The following is a 19,304-nucleotide window of genomic DNA, read 5'->3' as shown; positions in this document are numbered from 1 at the left end:
CTCCCCCCCCGGAACATACTGCGATCTGTGATTTGACGGGGGGGGGGATATCTTGAGGATTCCTGTATACCCGACGTTTACTCCCCGCCCGAGAGATAAGCATACGAAAGTAGGTGTTGGGAGAAGGGTTTTTCTAAATTGCTTAAGCCCCGTCACCTAAACGCCATTGGTAATACTGATGCAAACGAAGGTCATTTAATGAATTCCCACAACACGGAGAAAACTCCAAACCTGCTACTGATTGTACCTTTGATCTATACATGACCCCACGACCCCATTTGATCGACATGACACCCCCCTCCCTTTTCCTTTGCCGTCGCCGCCTGTTGAGCTCTTAGACTCGCGAGCTCCAAGACACTGGAAGGGGGGAGGGGGCTTCACGGGGACGCGGCCAAAGGAGTTATCGCAGGGTGACGAATTTTCCACTGCTCCCAGAGCACACGGGAGACAGCAAAAGGCTAATGCGGCCCACTTCTTCCGGAGTCAGAGAGAGAGAACGCCAAATGACACCACCGGCCACACAGTCCATCATTCTTTCTCTTCGGTTTAAAGACCGCCTCGTAACGAAAAAAGGTCTTTGCGTCCGTCTGCGGAGACTACATTTCCCGGGGTGCCATGCGGCGAGTTTCAGAACCCTCCAATACAAATAGCCGTGGACGATAGAGTTGTCGGTTGCCAGGGTTCATTCAGTGAAGAGCAGTAATCATGGCTTGTCGGAGGTTTGATCTTATGTGCTGGTAATGGCTGCGAGTCTCCCAGCGCGAGACGGCGACGGTTGCCGAAGGCGGTTAGGAAGTGCTCATTGGGCAAGACTGATGGCGCGCTTTTCGTGCCGGCTTGGGGCCGCTGGGCTCCTATGGCTTTGCCTGTGGCTGAGCGGCTGCCAGGCTGTGTGGAGGTAAAGGGCGGCAGGGGGAGCAGCCTGACAGAGAGGAGGCGCGTGGGAAGTCTCTGGGTCTCAAAACTTTTGAGGGATTTCACCCGTCTGCCATGCACCCTAGGAACAGAATTAACACCCCCCCTTAAAGGCTGCAATCCTAATTTGATTAGAGTAAACCTAACTACTCCCTGGGTCAAGGGTCCCCAATCTTTTTCAGCCTGTGGACACTTTCAAAACTCAGACACAAGGGACAGCTCCACAACTGAACAGAGGTCACTAACATAGTCAATAGGCAGGATATGACAAATAATGACTGTTTTTTTTGGGGGGGTAGGGTAGTTGGATAGTTAATTGTTAATTAGTGAGTTTTATGGTTAACTGTTTACATTTTTAAATATTAATTTGATTTAAATTTAACTGTTTTATGTATTTTAACCATAACCATGCTGTACACCACCCGGAGCTTATTATGGGAGACAGGTGGTATAAAAATCAAATCCATCCAATCCAATAAATAAATTAAACATTGCTGCAGAAGGAAGCCAAAGTGCCAGGGGGGGAGGGTATTCTTAAAAATACACAGGGAGAGAGGTGAGTGTGCAAGTGAAATCAACAATGTGGTACAACAGAATTTGAATCCAATAGCACCTTTAGGACCAACAAAAAAATTATTCAAGTTGTGAGCTTTTGTGTGCATGCACGCTTCCTCAGACAATGGAACAGGGATCATAAGAGTACAGATATAAGGAGAAAGTCAATTAGTAGCAAATTAGTAAACAGCATCATAAATTCAAATATGCAGTACGATAATTCTTTGACAGCAAATCAGTCCTTTGGGTTCAATTTTAATTCACAAAAACATTGGGGCAATAAAAATGTAAAGTTAGTGATTCATGGCAGACACTTTTCCAGTTCTGAAAAGAAGTAATTAAAAGCAACTGAATTACTTGAGGGTCTTAGTAGACCATACAGTGAACATGAGTCAGCAGTATGATTCGATAACTAAAAAGGCAAATGGGATTTTGGACTATAGTGTCCTGATTGCACAAAGTCATGGTACTGCTTTACTCTGCTCTGGCTAGAACTCACCAGTACTGTGTATCCTTCTTGGAGGATATTTTTCCACCCATGGTACAGAAATGATTTTAAATAGAAAAATGGGTGGACAGTAAAGCTACCCTTCCCTGTGCTGGTCTTCTACTGCAGATTCTAGTCTGTACTTATGAGTTTTATGAAAGAAAATGTTAGAGAAAAACTACATCCAACTAACTTATGACATGTAATTTAGCCATAAAGGAAAGTCTGCTAGGGCCATATTGCTTCTTGAGGGCGACCAGTTAGTCAGGTCAAACTCCCTGCAAACCTGAGCAAGCATGTTATTAGTAATCTTCTGTCATGGTGTTCTATTTCCATCTGATGTTCAGAGAGGCCAATTCTCATATTACAAAATGCAGAGGATTCATATGGGGTCCCAATGTCAGTTTCAGCTTCTCAATTTCTGCACATCAGTGCCCAATTTGGTTAGGATAATGGTGCACTTCAAGCATTTCCCTAGCCTTGCACAGTCCTTGAGGGCATTATTTGGGGACATCCATATGTTTCCTGGAATAAGCATGGTTTTCCCCAGCAAATCAAATAATGCCTCTCGGACTGTTGGGAGCTGGGAAAATGACTCAGTGGTAAAGCTCATTCTTCCCAAATGCCATAGTTCTTATCTGAATATGGTACTGCACATACAGTTATTGAGTAGAGTCCACTGCTTGTGTCTGATGTGGAGTGCGGAACCTAGAATCAACCTGTGTACACCATGATATCTGGATCATTATTAGAAGAATCCTGAGAAATATGTGAAAGCAACAAAAATAAGCCAAGGTATTTAGTCTCTAATGTAAAATACTGTATTGATATACATTTTGCTTTATAGATTCCGGTGGTTATCTGGGTTGGTATTAAGCAATATAACAAAGTTTGAGTCCAGTGGCATTGAAAATCAAATTATATTACAAATAAATAAATGAATAAATTTTATTGATTTTCAAGGTGCCTCTGGCCTCAAGCTTGGTTCATTTTGCTTTATGTACATGACTGATTTGCTATTGGGTAGAATGCTGGTTATAAGTATAGGCACATTGAATCAAGAGACTAAAGTTTTCTTTATTTTTTTCAGATACAAAACTAGCTCAAGATACTATTATATCTTTTCCACAAGAACTACTGTAAGTGGATATGATCAAAGTCGAAATATTATTAAAATAGTCTAACTTAATTGGCCTTGCTACTTTTCCCACAGAAATTAATGTAGAATTACTGCAGTGAATACAGCAGTTGTAACTTTTTGCTGTGTATTGATGACTGAGTCTGTAGTTAGAATATGAGGTCAAGTGGATGAGGAATGAATGAGGATGAAGCTATCCTTATCCATCCATGGTTCCTCTATATATTTGTGAAACAGCCTGGGGAGTCAAACGTGTCCGGCTGTCCAAGTTGGAATAGGGCCAATCAGGGTGCAGCCAGCAACGTTGTCTGCACCTTGATTGGATTGGCCCTGTCCCTACAGCCCCCTCCCTCCCTCCCTGGACACTAGCCATGTTCCTCTCAGACACGACAGAAACAGAGAGAGACACACAGAGCCCTGCCAGACCGAACATGAACCCTCATTCCCTCCTATCACTCCTGCTTCGAGGGAGGCAGAGAGAGACACAGAGAGAGCTGCCCCAAGCTGCTGACAGAGACACAGAAAGAGCCGCCCCTGCTGCGACGGAGGGAGAGACAGAGGCAGAGAGCTGCCCGAAACTGCACATCAGCCCTGCTTCCCTCCTAAGAATAAGCCCTAATTACCTGCTTTGCCTCAGGGAGTGGGAGAGAGAAACAGAGAGAGAGAGAGAGAGAGAGAGAGAGAGAGAGAGAGAGAGAGAGATCTGCACCTCCCAGTGTCCCCTGGGTCCCAGTGCTCATTGCATTCCTGTTTTCAATGGGCTTTCTTGCTAGTATGCTGATAAGAAGAAATAGATGGTAGCTAAGTCACTAACAGAACTATCCTGTATGCTATTGTACCAATTGTTTACTAACACTGACATAGCATCATTATTACTCCTTTGCACTTCAAAAACAGAGGCTTAAAAACTCACTTTAAATTATAAATCTTATAAGCACCACTAAAATCCATGGCAATATAGCAAACACATGCCAGTCAGTGCCCCATCAGACATACATGAATGGAGTTATCCTTTATATGGCCCTGCTGGAATGTCACCAGGACCACATGACCTAGAAGGCACAAACACAGGACAGTAGTCTTCCCAGTAGAGTAAAACACTGTGGCAGTAGGATCCTTTTAGCTAGCCAACTATAGGGAATAATATGAATAGGGTTTGAATTCCATTATACTACATGTAGTATATGTATACTACGTTGGTTGCATGTTGCAGCCCGGATCCGATTCTAGGTTTTGGTTTTGACCTTTAAGGCGCTTTTGCGATCTGGGACCCACATATCTGAGTGACCATCTGTTGTCCTATGCCCACCACAGGGCCATCATGAATTTTAGTTTGTGAGCCAGTAGGACTTGCTTTGAGGGGCCATAACTCAAACTCGTAAATCCATTGCTGAACAAAGTTCTAGTTTGACAATCTATTTTTCAGTATTTAATTCCAAATAAAGAACCAACCATAACGGTTTCTAGATAAATGCCTTTTTCAATTGCTTTTTGTCAGTGGTTGTGTCCTAAGATCAAAAAGTACAATTAGTACAAATATCACATCCTTATCCATGGTTTCCTTATATAATTGTGAAACGGCCCTGTGGATGGAGCTGTCCAGGGTGTCCAAGCGCCCTGATTGGGCCGGTCCATAGAGCTCCCACCCTCCCTGACTAGCCACTCGCCGCTATCACTCTATGCTCTGCCCCACCCATCCGTCCAGCCCACCTCGCCACTCACTACTGACTGCCAGGATGTTTGCCACCTGGCCGCTGCCCCCGCCATGCACGGATCCTGCCTCCCACCCAGACCCAATACTACCCCTCTGCCTTCCCCGCTAACAGCCCACCATCCCCTGATGGATGATGCTCCGCCCACCTAATGCCTCCCCCCACCACCTCCCCAAACAGCCATTCCCACATGTAACGCAGCGGGCGGACATCTTGGCTGCTAGAGGTAAAGACAGACACAGAATGATAAGAAGAAGAAACGCGTTGTCATTTAGGGACACACAGAAAGATATACAAGGGAAAGGAAGAGAGAAAGAAACAGGGAGAACCACTCCTCACTTCTCTTACCAGCAACAGTCCTGGCTGCCACTGTCCATGGCTCCTCCGAGCCCCACATGGGCTGTAGGTGGTGCTGGAGGAGGCAGCCGGAGGCAGTGGCAAGTTCCCCCCTTCCTTGGCAACAAAGAGCAATGCTACCTCCAGCAGCCTTCTCCAGCCCCAGTGCGGAGCACCAAGACCACACTAAGGCTGGAGGAGGTGGGCTGAGGCAGCGGGGAGATCCCTCCTCCCTCCCCTGCCCACAAAGATCAGCGCGCTTGGTCTGGAGAGGCCATCTGGAGCTTCTGGTGCTGTTTAACCCCAGGAGAGGGAGGGGGGATCTCCCTGCTGCCTCTGTCCACCTCCTGCAGCCTTCCTGCTGCATCTGTACCCTATGCTGGTGCCGGAGAAGTCACCCGAAGCTTGCGCACTCTTCGTCGCCGGGGGGGGGGGACTCCCTGTCGCCCCCGACTACCTCCTCCAGCCCCGACGCAACCTACACTGGTCTCGGAGGAGCTCTTGACAGTGGTGCCCAGAACTCTTGTCGGTGACAGAGATGGCGGGGGGGGGGGCTTCTCCCTCTTCCTTTCTTCCTCTCCCTGTCTCTCTGTTTCTCCCTTTCTTACAACCTTTCCCTTCTTTTTATCATTCTGTTTCTCGCTTTACCTTTCTTTTTCCTTTATCTCCCTCTCATTCTTCCTGCCTATTTCCTTCTCTGTTTCTCTCTCCTCCTCTCTGTCTTCCTCTCACTCTCTTTCTATCATCTCTCCTTTCTCTCCAAATCTTTCTTGTTTACTTCTGTCTATATTTCTTGCTGCCATGCTCTTTTCATGCTCTCTTTTCCTTTTCCTTTCTAACTCTTTATCTTCTTTCTCTCTCTCTTTGTATATCTTTTTTTGGTTAATCTCTTTCTACCAGTCTCTCTTATTTTTCCCAGCTCCCCCCATGATAGTGCCCGTTGTATCCCCTACAACTGGCTTAACCTCTAGTACTTAATATCATAACTCAAAATTAAATGTTACAAGTACACCTACCTCCTATGATAATTGTTATGAAAGCTTTCCAATGTGTATTGTTATTTCTACCAAATAACCCACAAAAATCACAACAGGCCATTGGCTCAACGGTACCAGGGACAGTTTGGTAAAACTGTTCCCAAAAAAGTGCGGGTTCCTAACAGTATAATATTGTGAAAGGTGTTTAGAAGTTGTGCATCCCCAGCTGCCTTCTCTTCAAGGGGCAAATATTTTTGAATGTAGGAGGGTCAATGCTGCTAAAACAGCCCCCACAAAAGAAAATCCTGGAAGGGAATACCAGAGCCCTTCCAATCTAGAATAGCCACTGAAGCCCCAGGCAAATGTGAAGGCAGAGTGGTATGGGTGGGGGTGGTGTGAGCGAAGTGCCCCAGGTCCCATCCACTTCAACACTGTCACACAGAGGGAGCAAAAATCCAGAAGCCCTCCCACAGTGGGACTCCCATGCATCAAGAATACAGAACATCATTGCCCTATACACCTTTATACAGCTCTCGTTGTATAAACATAAAAGGCTAAGGGGTAAGTGGCCAGAAAGTGGGCAGGGCCGGTCTGGATGAGGGGCCAACCGGAAGGTGCAAAGCGCCTTCCAATTGCGCCCTCACCAGCACAAGCCAGAGCTCTGGCCAGAAGCCAAACGGACTGGCGTCAGTCCGGCCGCTTGCCTTGCTGCTGGGGAGGGGGCCTGGGATGGCTTCCCTGGGGCCTGCTGAGCACACCTGCCACCTCGCTGGCCCACCAGATGTGCTCACCGGCCACGGGGGGTGACCTTCAAAGCCCGTTCTTAGGAACAGGCTTTGAATTCTAGTAAGAATATAAAAAGCCATGTTGGATCATGCCACTGATATAACTTCTTGGGGTTCTCAAAGCCTGAAGAATAATTCAGGGGCCCCTCTATGGTCAAAAGGTTGAAAAGTACTGCCTTGCATAAAAAAATAATACAACTTTATAATTTATTATTATATTGCGTACAATAATTGCATACAGCTCTAATGTGGATTCAGAGTTATAATTCAAAATGTTATAGTTATCAGTTGTGTATTGTATTTTGTGCCCTAAGTTTTCTTTTTGTCTAGATATACCTAGAGTATGAAGGAACATTATTTGTGGAATGGGATATTCCTTTATTATGCACTGTTGCTAATAAAAGGTGAGGATCGCAAAATATGTAAAAGCATGTATGTAACAGTTTGTTTCTTTTATAAGACTCTTTATATGTAACTACTGCAAAGGCAACTTTTTGTAATGTTCGGAGATGACATGCTATACTGTCTTGTGAAGTAAAATAATGCAGCTGTTTCAATAAAATTCATAAGCATAATCATTTCAGATAGGTACAATTTTTGGTTCTCTGGGTACTGCGCAGCCACAAGGCCAGCTACAGAAGGCCATAGCAAGTTTTATTCTACAACAAATAATGACTCCCAAGAGCGCTACCCCCTCCCCTCACAGGTAGAAGGTGACTTTCCTGCTCAAGAGTCACATGATGTGGGAGGGGCTACCACTCTTCCCTCAGTTCTCCGCTGCAGATTTATGTGAATAACAATATAAATCAATCAATTAACGGAAGCCTACAGTGTGGACAGAGGCAAGGATGTGTGTCTGCATAGAAGACCACTTGATGAACAGGGGTTACAGATAAGCGCAACTCTGTTTTCATCTTTGTGGCTTCTGTACAAAAAAGGAGGGTGTGGGCTTACTTAGTGAAGAATTGATTGCAGAACTACTGATCCCACTGAAGCCACCTTCATGGGCTCAACATCCATAGACTAATGGTGGATGAAGGTGAATGGCATCAACAATGTTGCTGCTGCGCAGATATCTTGTAAGGGTATGCCAGCAGAGAAAGCAGTTGAAGAAGCTTGAGCTTTCATCGGTTGTGCTGAGACCTGTATTGGGCAGTCCACCTTAGCTAACTTATATGCATGTCTAATAGCAGCAACTATCCAATGTGGAAGTGTTTGAGGGAAGTCTTCATACCCTTCTTGTGTCTCTCCAAACACATAAAAAGATCATGATCGATCCTAAACTCTTTTTAAGTAAGTATAAGCCCTATGTACACCTAGGCCAGTGGTTCTCAACCTTGGGGTCAGGACCCCATTTGGGGTCGCCTGGCCACTTTCCCAGGATCGCTAGGTTGCCCACCACCATGGTGGCAGGCAGCAGCGTGTGGAGGTGTGTGGTGGCAGAGGCGGCAACCGGCGCTGATCAGTGGCCGGTGGAGGTGGCTGAGCCAGGGCCATGGCTGCCTCCACACTGCCTCAATTGTTGTGTACATGCGTGCGCATGAGCATTTCCAGTGCCCCACTGGCTCCTGCAGCTGCCCAGCCTGCCCGGAGGGTTGCACCGGCGCCTGCTGAGGAATGCACCAAAACGCTTCGCTCAGCTCTTTAAGAGCTGGCAAGAAAGTGACCCCCTCCCCCCAGGTCCAAAATCACCCCGTCCCGGCAAGCCCTGCGTGCTGTGCTGCAGGGACACCGGGGAACCCCCCGTGGTTAAAAGAAGAGAAAAGGGAGAGAAGTGGTGAGTCAAGGAAGCAGGATGTGTACCCAAGTCCGGCCCAGAGCGGGACAGCGAGCAATATGGATTTGGTGGCAGTGGCAGCAGCAGCCCCCTCCCCCGGGCAGGGCCCTCACCCCCCTCCAATCACCTCCTGCGGAGGGGGGGCAGTGGAAGTGCCTCCGCAGCGCTAGCTGGCAGCTCCTCCACCTGGGTCCCCGCTGGGCTTCCGCTACGAAATGGGGGTCACGGTGAAGTGAAGGTTGAGAACCATTGATCTACTTTAGGTAGGAAAGCTAGGCTAGGCCTTAGAACTACCCTATCGGTATATCTATAGGGTCACAGATCAGAGCAGAGAGCTCTCCAACTCTGCAAGCAGAAGTGATGATAAAAAAGACAAGGCACATTCAGACATGGGTTCAAATGGTTTATGAGTCAGATAAGACAAAACTAAAATAAGCACTATTGACTAATAGGCATATGTGCCGGAGGGTTCAAATTCATCAGGTAAAAAGGTAAAGGTATCCCCTGTGCAAGCACCGGGTCAAGTCTGACCCTTGGGGTGACGCCCTCTAGCGTTGTCATGGCAGACTCAATACGGGGTGGTTTGCCAGTGCCTTCCCCAGTCATTACCGTTTACCCCCCAGCAAGCTGGGTACTCATTTTACCGACCTCGGAAGGATGGAAGGCTGAGTCAGCCTTGAGCCAGCTGCTGGGATCGAACTCCCAGCCTCATGGGCAGAGCTTTCAGACTGCTGCCTTACCACTCTGCACCACAAGAGGCTCTTTCAAATTCATCAGATGCTTCATCAAATGCTTAGCCTCATCCAAGGAAAAAGGAGAAGTACCAACAACGGGCAAATGTTTAGAAGAAATTGTAGCTAAATGAACTTTAATTGAAGAGTTTTTAAGGCGTCCTTCAAGTATAACAATTAACAAAAGACATCTGAAACTGGACAGGACTGTGGGTCTAAATGCTAATCCTTTGCCCAAGTCACAAAACTTTTCCATTTGTAAATTATACAACTGGAGCGTTGAGGGCTTCCTTGAAGCTGAAATCCCTTGGAAAACTGTGACAACTAGGCTCCTGTCCTCCAGGCCATCAGATGTTGATGGTCCAGGTTGGGGTGAAGGAATTCCTCTATGTGCAGGAGATCCTGATTTGGGGGGGGGGGAGGAATGCACATACCTTGCTTTCATTAGTTTCCTAAAGGTTGGAAACCAAATTTTCCTGTGACAGCCTCATCTACCTCATAGGGTGTCTGCTGTGGGGAGAGGAAGGATAGATGATTGTAAGCCTTTTTGAAACTCTTTTGGGTAGGAATAAGTGAGGGACAAAAAATCAGCTCTTCTTTTATCTCCAGCATCTCTAATTAAAAGAACCAGGCAGTAGGTATTGTGAAAGACTTCTAGCTGCTGCCAGTGTGAGTGGACAACTCTGGCCTTGATGGACCAATTGTCTGATTTAGTTTAAAGCAGTTTCATATGATCATGTGTCCTTTATCTATCATTTCCACACCCAAAATCATTCTCCCCTCCCCCAAGTTTCTTCCTATCATATTTTGAATGCAAGTGATAACAAATCATGCTCTGCTATAAACAGCAAAGAACTCTGATGTAAATACTGAGATTTTTATCTCTGGGGACTGAAAAAAATATAAGGTTCAGAGGGGATATGGCTGAGACCAATAAACCTTCATCTAACCCTTTCACTTCTCAGCCTACACCTTTGCAGGGGAGTTGGGAGAAACAGATGTGACTCTAATTTGGGGCACATCTGCTTTTCCTCAATTCCTAATAATATCACTCAAGTTATTTTGTTTTTTAAAAAAATATAGCATCTGGAGCTATATGGTATTTTATGAATACATTTTTATACCACCATTCCCAGCACAGCCAGCTCGTGGTGGTTTACAGTCAATAAAATACAAGCACACCTGGCTTAGCAGAGTCACCTGGCAGATTCCCACCTGGCTATACATCTGACTTCACTGTCTAATTTAACCTTGCATATAGTCATGTATTAATATTTACATCCCACATTTCTCCATAGCTCAAGGTGGCTCCTAGTGTCTAAACAAGTGTTAAAACAGCATTAACTAATATATTAAAATGATGGAAAATAATTATCTTTAAAATTATGTAAATAAATTTTTGAGGGCATATAGATGAAGATTAATCTATTTGAAGTGCAATTATCTATAATTATTGCTGTTAATGTTGACTTTTTACATTGCTGTAGCTCACCAAGTACAACACTACGTTGCCCAGTGACTGGAACTCATAAAATTAAACCAGTAGTTACAAGATCGGTAAGTTGCCCCCCCAAAAGTTAATGAAAATAGGATTATACTTAGGGTTGCACCCTCTGGGTTGAGAAATATCTGGATATTTGGGAGGTGTAGCCTGAACAGTGTGGTCTCTAATGAGTTCAAACCAGGAGAACAGTTCACAGAAGGTATTAGTGCATTTTGTCTATGTGGGTTCTGTGCAGTCCCACATGGCATCTGTGAAGTCGCAGGCCTGCCTAGGAGACAAAACTAGCCAGCTGAAAGCTTAAAAGTCTCCCAAGAATGCTAGCCCCTCCCCTGACAGAGTGACTTTCCCATTCAAAGTCACGTAACATGGGAGGAGTTAGTACTCTCCCCTCAGTCCTTTTTTTGCTGCCGGTGAGAAAGGATGCTAGCCAGCTAGCTACAGGAAATTACCTCAGATTGTGTGGTGAGAGTTTTTATTATCAAAACTAGATTTTTTTTAGAGATTTCTGAAGAGGATGGCCCTCTTCAAAAAATGTACCCACTGTGGGACGAAGATGGCCCAATCAGATGGCCATTCATTCTGTTTACTGTGTCTGGGTGAGGGGCATAGCACATCTAATTTCCTGGCTTGTGAGAAGCTTACACCCAAGACCAGGGATGAGAGGTCCAGGAGGCTGAAGGTGGCCCTGTGGGAGAAATCACTTCAGCCGGAATCTCAGGGCCTTCAATATCTCTTCAGGCTTGGAAAGACCTAGAAGCCCATAGAGCTGCTTCAGAGCCCCCGAAGAAGAAAAGAGGGCTGTGGCTCCTTATTGGTCAAGGTCTCCTCTGGACTCTACCTCCAGAGAGACCAGAAGGCCTTCTTCTCCTTCCCCAGTGCGGCTGCACTTGGGGTCGAGAAAGCAGTCTTTAGGCTGAGAATCGACGCCAGTCTCGACCGCAGCCTGAAGAAGGTTGCAGACCACTGCTATAGAGGACAACAGTTCTATATCAGAATGGCCCACCAGCAACCATTCATCCAAATATGGAAAAACCAGAACAGCATGGGTTCTGAGATGTGCAACCACCACATTGGTGATCTTTGTGAACACTTGTGGTGCAGATGCCAGGCCAAAAGGGAGAACTACGTACTCATAGAATCTCCCAGCTGCACCAAACCTTAGGTATTTCGTGCATGCCGGATGAATAGAGACATGGAAATACGCATCCTTAAGATCGATCTTTGCAAACCACAAATCCTTGGAAAGGAAAGGAAGGAGTTCATTCATAGACAGCATCCTAAATTTCTTGACACTGATACACTCATTCAAATCCCTCAGATCCAAAATTGGTCTTTTACCACCACCCTTCTTATCAATCAGGAAGTATCTGGAGTAAAAACCCCGAGAGGGTGGGTCAGGTCCAGATAGCCCCTTTATGCAAGAGACTATCCAGCTCTGAAAGAATATCAGCATCCCCTGAATTCCCCCCTGACAGAGGGGAATTATACCCAGGAACAGTTGAGAATTCCAGAAAATAACCATATTTTATTATGGACAAAACCTATTTACTCTGGGTAATGGAATACCAAACCTCATAACATTGTGCCAGTCTGCCAACAGGGCAAGAAATTTCGGTCAGTCATTGCGACTGCGTTTGTCTACCTCTGGCGTCTCTGTCAGACGGAAGTTACCTACTACTACCTCTCCCTCTTTTGCGGGATTGTCCCTGCTGGAACCTTGGGACAGGGGAGAAATCTCTGTTCCTGGGATCTAATCTGGAGGAATGATAACGGAACGAGGATTGACCCCGTTGTCTAGGGTGAGACTATGTAGGTTGGGCACAAGCAATCCCAAGAGACTTTGCCTGGAGGCGATATTTCCTCATATGCTCCAGCACCTCATCGGTCTTGGAGCTAAAGAGGTCTGTGCCCTCAAAGGGCAAATTCTCTACAGCTGATCTAATGTCTCCAGGGAGACTAGAGAACTTCAACCAGGAATATCTCCTCATCGCCATTACCCTCCCTAGGCAATCAATGCTATGTATTGCCGATTTTACTTGTTGTTGGGTTGGGCCAAATCCTTGCTCTCAGTCACTAGGGTCTAGACAAAGGGCCTCTGCTCTTGTGGAATGGAACTCAGTAATGGTTCCAATTTCTCCCACAGCGTAGCCTGTTACCTGCTCATCACTGTCTGCAGGTTAGCCACCCGAATACCCATAGCGGAGGATGTGTACAATTTCCTCCCCAAAGTATACACCCTCCATCCATCTTTGTCTAGGGGAGCAGAATGTTGTTCTGTTTTCCCTTTACCAGTCAAGATGGCTGAAAAGAGGAGAACGACGAGGATGATCTGGGGCCAAGGGACCAAGCCCTATGAAGATAGGTTGAGGGACTTGGGAATGTTCAGCCTGGAGAAAAGGAGGTTGAGAGGGGACATGATAGCCCTCTTTAAGTATTTGAAAGGTTTTTTATTTTTTATTTATTTATTTAGATTTATATACCGCCCTCCCCGAGGAAGGTTGTCACTTGGAGGAGGGCAGGATGCTGTTTCTGTTGGCTGCAGAGGAGAGGACACGCAGTAATGGGTTTAAACTTCAAGTACAACGATATAGGCTAGATATCAGGAAAAAAATTTTCATAGTCAGAGTAGTTCAGCAGTGGAATAGGCTGCCTAAGCAGGTAGTGAGCTCCCCCTCACTGGCAGTCTTCAAGCAAAGGTTGGATACACACTTTTCTTGGATGCTTTAGGATGCTTAGGGCTAATCCTGCGTAGAGCAGGGGGTTGGACTAGATGGCCTGTATGGCCCCTTCCAACTCTATGATTCTATGATTCTATGATTCTAATTGAGGTAGGTTTTGAATGGTCGAATAAGAAGGAGCAGTCCTCTTCCTGAACTCTATATAGGTGGTCTGTCTTCCTCGCAGAGGCTGCCCCTGAAGCAAGAGTCTGCCAGATACGCTCTAGGACTTCCGTGATGTCCCTAATCAAGGGAAAAGCTACAGGCCCCAAATCTGGAGAGTAGAGGAATTACATTAATGGGGCCTCAGATTTCTTGAAGTCAACCCTATACTTTAAATTAAGGGCATTGGCAATCCTTATTAGCTGCTCGCAATAGGGCTTGTTCTCATAAGTGGATGACTGTCCAGAATATACCTCTATGGCCTCAGAGGGGGATGGTAACACCGGTTCATTGAGTTCGTACTCTGAATCCCCAGAGTCAGTGTCCAGTTGTTGACATCCAGTTGTCGAGCTCAGACAGCTAGGAACACATGGGGAGAGCTGCTGCTGCTGACCAGGTGAGGCTATTGTTGTAGTGATTGAGGAGGAAGTAAGCAGGGGCCCGCCCACTGCTCTGCTGGGAGGATTAAAAAGGGCTGCTCCTCGCCAGAGGCAGAGCTCAGACAGCTGGGAGCACATAGAGAGAGCTGCTTCTACCGACCAGGTGAGACTATTGTTGTGGTGATTGAGAAGGAAGGAAGCAGGGGCCTGCCCTCTGCTCTGCTAGGAGGATTTCATTTATCAAATGGTAGATGAACCCACAAAAGGTTCAGCCATACTGAATACTGACCAACAGGCAAGAGTTGGTGGATGAGGTGAAGGAGGTGGGGACCCTACGGGGAAGTGACCATGTCCTCATAGAATTCCTTTTGAGATGGGGAGCCAAGGAAGCTTGTAGCCAGATGCGGATGTTGGATTTTTGTAGGGCAAACTTTAATAAACTCAGAGACATGATGAGTGTCATACCATGGACGAGAATGCTGGAGGGGAAGGGAGCATGTGAAGGGTGGGCGCTACTCAAGCAAGAACTATTGCATGTTCAATCCATGACTATCCCAGAAAGACAAAAACACTGCAGGAGCTCTAAAAAGCCTCTTTGGATGAACAGAGAACTTCAAGAGGAACTAAGAAAGAAAAGGGAAATGTTCAGGGAATGGAGGGAAGGACAGAGCTCTAAAGAAGAGTACCTACAGGTTACTAGGCACTGTAGATCAATCATCAGAAAGGCCAAAACTGAGAGTGAGCTAAGATTGGCCAGGGAAGCCTATTGTAACAAGAAAAGATTTTTCGGTTATGTGAGGAGCAAATGTAAAGTAAAGGAGGCAATTGGCCCACTGTTGGGTGCAGATGGACAAACTAACGGAGGAGGCAGAGAAAGCAGAAAGGCTCAGCGCCTATTTTACATGTGTTTTTCCCCACAGGTCAAAGGGTTTAGGCACATCTAGAGATGGCAGTAGCCAAGGGATAGTGTCTGGGTGGCAGGTTGACATGGACAGAGAGGTTGTCGAGAGGCATTTAGGTGCACTGGATGAGTTCCAATCCCCTGGGCCGGATGAAATGCACCCGAGAGTGCTCAAAGAACTATCCAAAGAACTTGCAGAACCCTTGTCCATCAGCTTCGGGACATCTTTAAGGACTGGAGATGTCCCGGAGGACTGGAAGAGAGCAAACGTTATTCTGATCTTCAAAAACGGGAGGAAGGATGACCCGGGAAACTACAGACCAGTAAGTCTGACCTCTGTTGTGGGGAAGATAATGGAGCAGATATTAAAGGGAGTGATCTGCAAACATCTGGAGGGCAATTTGGTGATCCATGCGCGGCCGCAAACACGCATGCTCATGGTGCAAACGTGCAGGTGTGCATGCACTGCTGGGTCGTGCATGCGAGTTTGCCACACATGCCACGGGAATGGGAGTGCCACACATGCACGTTTGCAGCCGCACATGGCGCAAACTCATATCTGCGACCCAGCAGCACATGTGCAAGAGTGCCGCGCATGCGCGCTTGCAGCCATGCATGGCGCAAACGCGCATGCATGGCACGGCAGGGAGAGGGAGCCGTGGCCCGGTGCCAGGGCGTTTGCGGCCCGGCACCCTGCCGCGGCCCGGTGGTTGGGGACCACTGCTCTATAGCAACCACAGTGTCGTTATTACAATCCTTGGGGTTTGTGTTGAACTTATAGAAGTCTCGACTGACACCATGTCGCTCCCTAGAGTTCATAGGAACTATATTAGATGGAGCTCAGGGAATGGCGTCTTTGCTCCCCGATAAGTCACTGAAAATAGCTAATTAGCTAATAAATTCAGAGTATATTGGCATCAGTCAGTCCTTCAAATTCAAAAGATGTTGGGGTTTATGGCATCCACTCGGTCACCCCTCATGCTAGGTTGCACATGAGACCCTTGCAACTGTGGTTTCTATCTATGTGTAAACCTCACATAGTAGCTGGAGACGCTTCTCTGTTCCACGCAAGGTGTCATGTGCCATATCATGGTGGTCTAACACAGCCAACTTATCAAAAGGAGTCCCTTTTGGGATGCAAAAAGAAGAGGCGATTCTTTATACAGATGCTTCACGTCATGTTTGGGGTGCACATTATTTGCATTATTCGGCCAGTGGCTGCGGGAACGACTATGAGGTTTCTTCGCATATTAACATCTTGGAGATGCGGGCGGTAAAATACGCTCTCCTTTCCTTTACAGATTTACTACGGACAACATAGCTATGGTCTTTTATATCCAAAAGCAAGGAGGCACAAAGTCCCCTGCTCTCTGTCAAGAGGCCACCAGGATTTGGTCCTGGGCCATTGCAAACAACATCTTGTTGACGACAGTACATATTGCAGGGAAACAAAACTCACTAGCGTATGCACTAAGCAGGGATATAGACAAGCTGCAGGAGTTGTCCCTGTCGTTAACTTACCTGCTCTCTATATTTCAGGCTTGGGGTATATCCACAAGTGGATCTGTTTGCGACTGCACAAAATTCGAATAATTGGCAAACACGCATTTGTCTTTTTTGACATATAAGGTGGCGTTCCTAATAGCCATTACATCAGCACGCAGAGTGGGGGAACTGTATGCTCGGTCATCGGATCCCCCCCTTTTTGCAGATCTTTAGAGATAAGGTTTTGTTAAAGCCCGCCTTACAATTTTTACCCAACATGGTTTCCAGATTCCACAAGGGGGAATCTGTGTTGTTACCTATCTTTTTTTCCAGAGCCTACGTCACATTTCGAGAAGCAAATGTGCACTTTAGATGTTAGGAGGGCAGTGCTGTTCTATTTAGACAGAACTAAAGATTTCACATTGGAAAAAACACTCTTTATTTGTTTTCAGGGTGCTAAGAAAGGAAGGTCAGCATCAGCTCAGACCATTTCTCGTTGGATAGTGCAAGCTATTTCACGAGCATACTCTCTTTCAAACCTGGACCGTCCTTTGGGAGTAAAGGCGCACTCCACGAGAGCTCAGGCGACTTTGGCTGCATTCACAGCAGGTCTTCCAATGAAGGATATTTGTCGGGCTGCCACCTGGTCCATGCCAAGCACGTTTATCTGCCACTACAGGCTGGATGTTGACTCTGCAAAAGAAACAGCAGTGGGAAAAGCGGTGTTACAGACCATACTCCGCACATAGCCCACCACAGCTCCAAAATAGTAACTGATCTTGCTAATCTTCCATGTGGGAATGCACAGAACCCACGTAGATGAAAACAGGGTTGCACTTACCTGTAACTGTTGTTCATCCAGTGGTGTTCTGTGCAGTCACACAACCCTCCCTCCATCCCCGCTTTGCTGCTGACTATGGCTTACACCACTTGTGGCAAAGGGAAAGGACTGAGGGGAGAGTGCTAACTCCTCCCACATCACGTAACTTTGGGTGGGAAACTCACTCTGTGAGGGGAGGGGCTAGAATTCTTGGAAGACTTTTAAGCTTTAAGCTGGCTAGTTATTTATCCGAGGCAGTATATCTCCGCAGTGCCTCCCAGCCCAAACTCAAAGCTTAACAAAAAGGGGACATTTAATGGAGGGGGTTTAAGTGTAACAAATGAAAACTATATTTTATTGTTCTTTGTATTAACAACTTATACTATCTGTCTTATTTCTAAGTTGTAAGTTAAATTTTTGACTTGTAAGTAATTTTCACCCATAGCTATTCCCCCCCCCCCCACTTTAGGTTGGGCTTTGTGTTTAGAATCTTGATAAGCCCAAAGAGGACTGGCTTGGTCTAATGGGGTCCTTGGTGTTCTTTGATCTCCTTCTTTCCCTTCCAGTATTTTTATTTGTTGTCCATCCCCCCTCCCCCTTTAACACTTTCCAATCTTTTCAAACTTTTTGGCTTTCATTCCCAGTGACCCGCCCCTTTACAAGTTTGAGCTCTAGCTGTCTTTTACCTTCTCCCCCACCTCATTCCTTTTCCATTATTTTATACCTCTCACTCCCTCAGCCTCCCTCAGTTGTTTTCTCAGTCCTCTTAGGCCAGTTTTTGCCACATACACCCCTTACCACTTCCCTTTTCACTGTCCCCAGAGTCCTTACTGCTGGGCCATGGTACACGCCACATGGTGGATATTCCTCTGGTGGGCAGGTTCATGAATGTCACTCTCCTTGCTGCCTCCCTTGCAGTTATCAGATTTCTTCTCACTGCTGGGCCGGTGGATGAGCTCCAGGGTCAATGCTTCTTGGATGGGCAGGGGGGATGGTTCTTTTGCTGACTTGGTATATCCACAGGGATGGCAGGCTGAGCTGTGCAGCTGCGGGGAGGGGAAGCAACCAACTCCTTTTGTAAACTCTCTCACTCAAAAGAAGAAGAGCTTACCAACCTCTGATATCGGAATGACTCAAGGACACTTCTAATTCATCAGTAAATGAAGCTCAATATCTCTTGCACTGAAGATTTGAGATTGTATTCAAAACAAATAATCTATATATTAACCAGCACAAGCATACAGCCAAACCAGCAATTCAACCAAGTAGAAAACCTAATTTTAGACTGGTGGATGTGGCCTTTCAGATACCTGTAATCTTACTAATGTTGCTGTAATGTTGCTGTATACTGTCGCCTTGCCTATTTAACTTGTATGCGGAGCACATCATGAGAAAGGCGGGGTTAGATGAGTCACAAATTGGGATCAAGATTGCAGGGAGAAATATCAACAACCTCAGATATGCAGATGATACCACTCTAATGGCAGAAAGCGAAGAGGAACTAAAGAGCCTGTTGATGCGGGTGAAGGAGGAGACTGCAAAAGTTGGCTTGAAACTCAACAACAAGAAAACGAAGATCATGGCATCCGGCCCTCTCAATTCCTGGCAAATAGATGGGGAAGAAATGGAGGTAGTGACAGATTTTATTTTCCTGGGCTTCAAGATCACTGCAGATGGGGACTGCAGCAAAGAAATTAAAAGATGCTTGCTCCTGGGGAGGAAAGCTATGGCAAATCTAGACAGCATCCTAAAAAGCAGAGACATCACCCTGCCAACAAAAGTGCATCTAGTCAAGGCTATGGTATTCCCGGTTGCAATGTATGGCTGTGAAAGTTGGACCATAAGGAAGGCCGAGCGTCAAAGAATTGAGGCTTTTGAACTCTGGTGCTGGAGAAGACTCTTGCGAGTCCCTTGGACTGCAA

At 46.3% G+C, this 19,304-nt stretch overlaps 1 protein-coding gene across 7 annotated transcripts in view; it reads left to right on the top strand.

The window, feature by feature from the left end:
• Positions 1–478: 478 nt before the first annotated feature.
• LOC143840945 (cation channel sperm-associated auxiliary subunit epsilon-like) overlaps positions 479–19,304 on the top strand; it is a 127,679-nt gene continuing 108,853 nt past the window's right edge. For 3 of the 7 annotated variants that reach the window (XR_013232503.1, XR_013232499.1, XM_077344474.1), the window contains exons 1-4: positions 479–898; positions 3,048–3,096; positions 7,236–7,309; positions 10,901–10,970. Coding sequence is in view for 4 of the 7 variants with exons in the window: in XM_077344474.1 (XP_077200589.1) it covers positions 741–898; positions 3,048–3,096; positions 7,236–7,309; positions 10,901–10,970 (351 nt within the window). In the remaining 3 variants the exon portion in view is untranslated. The remainder of the gene's footprint in view (positions 899–3,047; positions 3,097–7,235; positions 7,310–10,900; positions 10,971–19,304) is intronic. The other 4 variants (XM_077344460.1, XM_077344430.1, XM_077344445.1 and 1 more) reach the window with 4 other exon arrangements.

Source organism: Paroedura picta, chromosome 1 (genome assembly GCF_049243985.1).
Source record: "Paroedura picta isolate Pp20150507F chromosome 1, Ppicta_v3.0, whole genome shotgun sequence".
Taxonomy (NCBI): Eukaryota; Metazoa; Chordata; class Lepidosauria; order Squamata; family Gekkonidae; genus Paroedura; species Paroedura picta.
Note: the sequence above shows the minus strand (reverse complement) of the source record. Positions and strands in the feature narration are given on the sequence as shown.